Source organism: Lepisma saccharinum, chromosome 10 (assembly GCF_977018435.1).
Source record: "Lepisma saccharinum chromosome 10, izLepSacc3.1, whole genome shotgun sequence".
NCBI classification, from domain to species: domain Eukaryota; kingdom Metazoa; phylum Arthropoda; class Insecta; order Zygentoma; family Lepismatidae; genus Lepisma; species Lepisma saccharinum.
This window is the reverse complement of record NC_139238.1, coordinates 10,550,534-10,557,991: the sequence shown is the minus strand read 5'-3', so window position 1 is coordinate 10,557,991 and position 7,458 is coordinate 10,550,534. Positions and strand designations below refer to the sequence as shown.

The following is a 7,458-nucleotide window of genomic DNA, read 5'->3' as shown; positions in this document are numbered from 1 at the left end:
ATGAAGAGGATCACGTTGAGAGAAATATGAGATAATGTGTCAGCAAAATAGGAAGCACATTTGATATTTTAAAATCCACATGAAGTTCATAATGGACTGTAGAATATATTTGCGCAATATGCTTTCTGATCAGATACCGCTAAAAAAAAAAAAAAAATTCAGCAGCATTTTCCAGGTAGTGAGCAACTCAATTGCTTCATCATTTTTTTTATTTGTTACGGAACAAGAAGTTTAGATACTTGAGTACTGAACTCGAATATTAAGTTCTTGAATATTGAACAAAACATGTTCGTGCGTTATTTGAATATACAATTAGCAGAGTGTTGTTGCGTCCACGTTTTTTACGTAATGGTATGAGAACGTGTGGTTTTCAAATATTTTTTGCTTATTTAACTTTGTTCGGTATTGTGATGTGATTATAAATTACTGTTAAGTTGCGCAGTAGATGGCAGTGAAGTGCTGCTGTGAGGAGTAACTTCAGTCATTTTTTGTGTGGATGAACAAGCGCGGCCGGCGTCTTCGTGAAAAAATCGTGTAAATACAATACATTTGGTTCAGTAGAACTTTCATTCGTTCACCCAGAACAAGATCAACTTATTCCAGGACTTTCGGAATTTACGCCAAGTGTTGCAATGTTGTAACGCCTGTCAGACCCGTGGCCAGAATTTTAGTTCGGAGGGTTGTCCATCCCTTATCAGCAGCCGGCCATATAAAGGCGAAAAAGTGAGTGGAGGGCAGAAGTCTTGAAGATGAATTTCTCAGTATATTACAACTTATTATGTAAGGTGTTTAATCCAGTAAAGAAAGTAAAATTAATTACCACTATACACTATTTAAGTTAGATATTTGTGGGATTTCGGGGGGGGGAGCTTCAGCCACTCCCCCTGGTGATGTGCCTTCCTGTGTTCAATTTGTTTTTTAGAAAATTTGAGCCAACCTGGAGATATGTAGTCTACTCTTGGAGTTACCTCCCCTAATGTTTTCACGTAGAAATCCTCCAGTGTAGAGGGATTTTATCGCAGTTAATGAACAACATTGTACTCTTAAAAGAAAAGAATCATTTACAAGCCGATGAAATTTCTAAGCAATTAGAAGCATTATTTGTGCAATCGGATGTGGAGGTGTTTAAAACTCTTGTACCAACTAAACGCAGGCGAACATTGTAGTATATGATTCTTTTCGTGAGACTGTAGTAGTTCATTCTAATGTTGGACCAACGGTGTTTCATGTACAATCCAGTATTTGTAAACATATGTCTATTCAATTCGAAAGCACGTGCATGGTTAAAATTTTAGTCTTAGAGGAACAGTGAAATTCAGTTTTCCTTTCTTTGGAATAGCTAAATACCACGTCCATTTGCCCACAGAGGTGTAACATGCAGTGGCGGCTCGTGGTGAACCAAAGTGTAGGGGCGATATCTCACAAATTTGCTCTATTGATTTGCATTATTTTGCTTCGCCTTTTGTGCCACTTTTGGCTAATTTGCGAAGGTGGGGATGAGTGATATGATGAAATTGATGAATGGGCACTCACAAACATCCATCCCCAGGCCGGGATTCGAACCCGGAAACCCTGGCGTAGTAGCGCGATGTGCTAACCACTCCTCCACGGGTGCCGACACAAATGTGAGTTTAAATGGTGAATTTCGTATAACAGCCAACGTGATAAGAAATTGATACGTTCGTGTTTACCGAATATCATGTTTTACACGTTTGCACATATTATAATAAATTAATAATTATTTAACATTAATGCGAAGAAGATGGAAGAAGAAATAGAATTCTAACAGATTTAGTCGTTTAACAGAGGGGAAAATTCAGAAGAAGGGATAATAATTTTTACACAACTTGATAAGCACAATGACGAATATTTACGTGCATTGATCGTGAAAATTTCTAGTAAGAAAGTTACACAGAAAACGTTTCCTGTCCAACATTACTAATTGATATGTGAAATAGGGCACCAAAATAAATATCTCACTGGAAAGGTGATATCTGCGTTACCAGAAGCTCTAAAGTAAAAACTTCAAACTTACCAGAAATCTTCAGACATGCTTGTAACTGAAATTCATCTTTCTGTCCTTCAACGCAAAATTTGCGAGTGAACTCACGACCTCCCTTCTTTGACACTTGTTCTAGATTCAAATTCGGCCTAGTTTTTTTTTATGTTTATTTTTTCATCCAGACTCAGACTTCTGGTAGAAAAACTTCGGACCAACAATTTCTCCACACTGTTCATCGCAACAAATGCACAACTACAGCACACAACTACCGAAAAAGCTTCAGTTTTCCATGGACAAGGAAGAAACAAGTGTCAATACTATCATCGTCTTCCCATCCGGTCGTTTTATTGCTTCGGGGTTGCCAGACAATTTTGCCAAATTTTCAGAAATTTGTAGTTCATAGGTTCCTGTAGCGGCTCTTGGTGAGTTTAGATGACGAGTTTCTAATTTATTTAACATCCGCCTTGAAAAGGAATTGGAGAACTTTGTCATATTATCAGGATTTTTTTTCAAACGTGCTAATCAAAACATGTAATTAGATCTACATGATGTACTCCACATCATTGTAATCCAAATGTACTTTTCACTAAACTCAGAAAAAATACAACGCATATATACGATAATTTTGCGTGTAACAAGAATCTATAGCCGACTTCCGTGGCTAGCATACCGCATTACAAAGCCAGGGCTCCTGGGTTCGAATCCAGGCATGGGTATGGGTGTTCTTTGTGAGTGCCCCTCCATCAATTTCATTATATCATCACTCATCCTCATTTTCGTGATTACAGAAAAGTAGTAGAAAGCGACGGTAAATAACAAAAATGAAGCAAGTCTGTAATTTTTCAGTTACCGATATTTTCTTTCCTCATTGGAAATTGCGTTATTTATTGCTCTACTCTTCTTTCATAAGTGAATAAGATTATAGAATACAGAATGTTTTTTTTTTGAACGGTTGGTAATTTTCTTTCTTATGTTCATTGCTTCTGTCAACTCTTCATTGTTTACCGTTCTCCAGAGAGAGGGTCAGTCTCGCCTAGGGGTCGATTTCGGACGACAAACCCTCCGTCCTCCCATGCACAGATACCGTGCATGTTATTCTCACAGTTCCCTCGCCTCTTACCCCTCACGGCCCCGCCTGAGAATGCTCTACGTCTCGTAAGGTGGGAGGACGGCGCCCCGCCAGAATTCTCTCCAAGTTGCATATTCCTCCGCACGGTGGCGTGCAAACTTCGCAATTGTCGCGAAAGAATGAATACAGAACCGACTAACCAACGATCTATAAGCAACGGAATATTTGCAATTCAGACAATGTAAAAGCTAATATATAAATGTTAAAGTAATGTTTGTTCACTTGTGATTACACACACACGGCAGTGCGGCGTCCGTATCGTCCTTATGAGCGGCCGTCCCTGGTAACATGTGGTATGTAATTACGCCTAAAATTACACTAAATATACAGAAGAAAGGGATTTACGGAGAGTCCGCACCAGTCATATATACGCCCCTGTACAGGAGCACGGCAACCCCTCCCCTTCTCAGACAGATTAAAAAATGTTTTCTAAATAAGACCAGGTGGCCGCGGTGGCTCAGTCGGTAACGCGTCTGACTACCATGCTAAAGGTCCCGGGTTCGATCCCGGACCTTTTCTAACGGTGGAAGCGGCCCCGGCGCCCACCCAGCGTCGAATAACATGGGTACCTGGGGGAAACCCTGGGGGGTAAAGGCCGTGATGCTGATCACATCACCCCCACTCACGACCGGATCAAGAAAGTGTGGGGCGTTACCCCCACACCCCTATACGCCTTCATGGCGTGGTGCTATGCACAGGGGAACACTTTACCTTTACCTTTACCTTTAAATAAGACCAGATCCGAGAAAAGAAAAATTCTTGCAAGATGAGATTAAACAGCAGGAAGAATTCTGCACATGGCTAGTAATAGAAAAGAAAAAGGGTCACAATATTAAGTTCATTTTAATTTATTCATATATTGCATTAGGTCTATATATACATATATCAACAAGATATAGTTCGAATACTTGGCACACTGTACTAAAACAATACACTATATTGTACATTTCTAATATATTTGTATTAACTAGTCATTACGATACACACACACACATACAAATGACTACACTAAATATGTATTTTATTTACATTACAAAAAATAACATGAGTATATGGAACAGACAACATGATAATATTTACATTAATTACAATTGATGAGTATAACGCACAAGTTAAACAGACTGAATGCAATTTATTTTGATATATATTACGTCTTATTGATTCGCATTTTGATATCAAAGAAACAAAAGCAGGATTGCAATATCGATGCGTCATACAAAAAGCAAACTTTGTCTTTCATTCACTTTTGTGGCAACTAGTGAAATTATAATTGTCTTTCTAATACCATGAGTAAATAGCACCATTTCGAGCTACTTTTAAGATTTTCTTGATACAACTTTTCTCTTAGCATACTCATGTGCGTGTATAATACTTCTTTACATGCAATATTCAAAAAACTAAATATGCTGACAAAGGCAGTAATTTATTTTATTAAAAACATAAACTAAAACGTAACGTTTCAACCTTCTACCAAGGTCTTGATCAGACTCTGTATCAAGTACAAAAGTAACAAGATACACAAAAAACATTACTCCCTCCAGACTATTAGAAAGTTGTTAGGAACTTTCTAGCAAAAGTTGTTAGGAACTTTCTAGCAGGTGGCTTTCACTTTCCAACTGTACTTTCACCTAAAAGGCTAAACATAATTACTTTCATATAGAATGTGAAGAGATATTCATATAGAATATCTAACGCTCTTTTTCCTTAATTTTTCTCCCTTCTCCTCTCCAAGGAAATAGAGAAGAAAGGTGAAGAAGACATAATGAACTGGAATGGGGGACTGAAGTTAAACAAAGGATGGAAGAAGGTGTTAGAAAGAGTGGAAAGGACAAGAGAGAAAGAGGAGAGGAGAAGGGAGAAAAATTAAGGAAAAAGAGCGTTAGATATTCTATATGAATATCTCTTCACATTCTATATGAAAGTAATTATGTTTAGCCTTTTAGGTGAAAGTACAGTTGGAAAGTGAAAGCCACCTGCTAGAAAGTTCCTAACAACTTTCTAATAGTCTGGAGGGAGTAATGTTTTTTGTGTATCTTGTTACTTTTGTACTTGATACAGAGTCTGATGAAGACCTTGGTAGAAGGTTGAAACGTTACGTTTTAGTTTATGTTTTTAATAAAATAAATTACTGCCTTGGTCAGCATATTTAGTTTTTTCATAATCATGGAAACAAGGCTTAATGGTGTTATCAATATTCAAACTAAAAAATTCTGATTATTTTCATTTTTCGATTTAAAAAATATTATTAAAAATAATATCATTGAAAATAAGTACCACGCGTGTATTATGCAGATATATACACGTATAAAGGTACACTGTAAATAAAAATATTTGTACGTAATAGTTGTACGCTACTGTTATCATCTTAACTTACATGAGGTACGAGATCTTTTCTGGTAGTCAGAACTAGTGACGGCGTCGGATAAAACAGTGGAATTTTGAAGGAAGTCACAGTTTGTATGCACCTAAATATCATACAAAAATGTATACTTGGGTGTCTTGCCTTCACAGATAAAGCTATATATTTATCATCTTCTCACGAATCTGACGTTTGGGGGAGAGGTACTAACCCAAGGGAGGGGTAGATTAAACCTCCACCTCCACTTTGTGGTGGAGTGGTTAACATAGCGTACTATGAGCCCAAGGGTTCTTGGTTCGAGTCCTGTGCGAGATATGAACGCTTAATTAATTGCGTTGTTCCTTCTTCCATATCGTCAGTCGTGACCAAAGTAGAGAGGTAGAGAGGCGATGTAAAATACACAATACACGCACATTCCTGCATACGAACTCAAGTATTCCACACTGCTGTTATCAGTAGTGAATGTAAACACTGAAATGTTCAAGAATGACAACATACGCGTCGATGTGGTTTAGTTCTAGAACTTCTCCTGCTGGTTGTAAGGGCTGAAGTGTTTGAACTTGTTCAAGAAGAGCCTGTTTAGCGTGTCGTCTGGATAAACAGAGTTCACTGTTCGTGTCCTCGATGCCAGGTTGACGTTGTTGTTCTCTGGTTGTTCTTCGTCCACTTCTTTCTTCTGTTCAGGTCTTCGCCGGCCTGAAACGAGAAAATAAGTACTTTGAGTCCACAGCAAACAACAGCACGATTGTCATGATATACAGATAGGCTACATAGTTCTGCATAAATTATATTATATGATTCTATGAAATTAAATGGTGCAAACTCCCTCTACGTCGGGAAGGAGGAGGTAATGGAAATTTTGTAACGTAGAGGAAGAGCTAAATTTGGCAACTCTGTTTCAAATTATGTGCCTAACTTAAGATAAGAAAGCTAGGCTTCGTTACATTCTAATTTATGAATATTAACACTTTGATTGGAATTTATCATTTCTAATTTCACGCGAAGATTTCGATGTTTTCTTGGATTGCTACCTTAACGTGGTAGTTGAGCTAGAAAGAGGTCATTGCCGAGGGAGTGGATCTTCTTGAGCTTGGAATGGAAGAGAAAGAAACAGGTGCAAGGGGGATTGATGCAACCACATGCAAAGTAATGTGGCCGATTTTTCGATTAAAAATAATTCAAGGAAAACTGACTCCTTGTTGATCCATTTATTTGTTGTAATAATATAAATATATGAATACTTACTTATTATGTTCCAGAAACGTAAATAAAACACTTGCAAGTCTTCATATAATTATTTTATAAGTATTACAATTAATGGTCACTGATTGTATGTAATTTATTTGGAAGAAAATTTCCAACAGAAAATAACTGTAAAAGTAACTCACAGTTACTTTCAAGTACCACCAGTAACTGAAACTGAGTTACTTTTTGAAATGAGTGACTGTAACTGCATCTCCGAACTTGTAACTCACTTTTTAAATGTAACTTTCCGAACACTGTCTGCCCGGGCATGGATCTCGCGGCATTTACTTTATCAATAATCTAAAAGAAAATTCAATTCCAAGGCAAATATATACGAGTATTAAATTGCGTATGGTGTGACGTCAATGGCGTCTGGCGAGAAGTGGTGCTGCCCTCTTGAGGGAAAACCTGGGAAGTTTTTGCATTGGAGGGCAATCAGTAGGAGGGGTAGGGAATAGTCTGGAATCGTGAGTGAACAAGGTGCGTTTGCAGCTGGATCGTCAGGAAAGGTACAGTCATGGACATAAGTATTCATACAAAGGCATTATCTGAATGAAACATGTTATTATACAAAGAAGACCGTAAAGGCAAGTCAAGTCTATAGCACATATGCTCCATTGGAATGGCAAGAATAGAAAAGCAAAGCAATTGTGTGCATACAATTGAAATTGTCATGAGAAATGTGGGCAATCCTTAGATAAACTGCTTTCTGGATGGTCATAA

The 7,458-nt window shown here is 37.7% G+C and overlaps 1 protein-coding gene across 1 annotated transcript in view; it reads right to left on the bottom strand.

The window, feature by feature from the left end:
• Nucleotides 1–5,215: 5,215 nt before the first annotated feature.
• The window catches only part of LOC145994199 (nose resistant to fluoxetine protein 6-like), a 39,234-nt gene continuing 36,991 nt past the window's right edge, over nt 5,216–7,458 (bottom strand). The window contains exon 13 of the mRNA XM_083130294.1: nt 5,216–6,186. Coding sequence (XP_082986420.1) covers nt 6,008–6,186 — 179 coding nt within the window. The 3' untranslated portion in view covers nt 5,216–6,007. The remainder of the gene's footprint in view (nt 6,187–7,458) is intronic.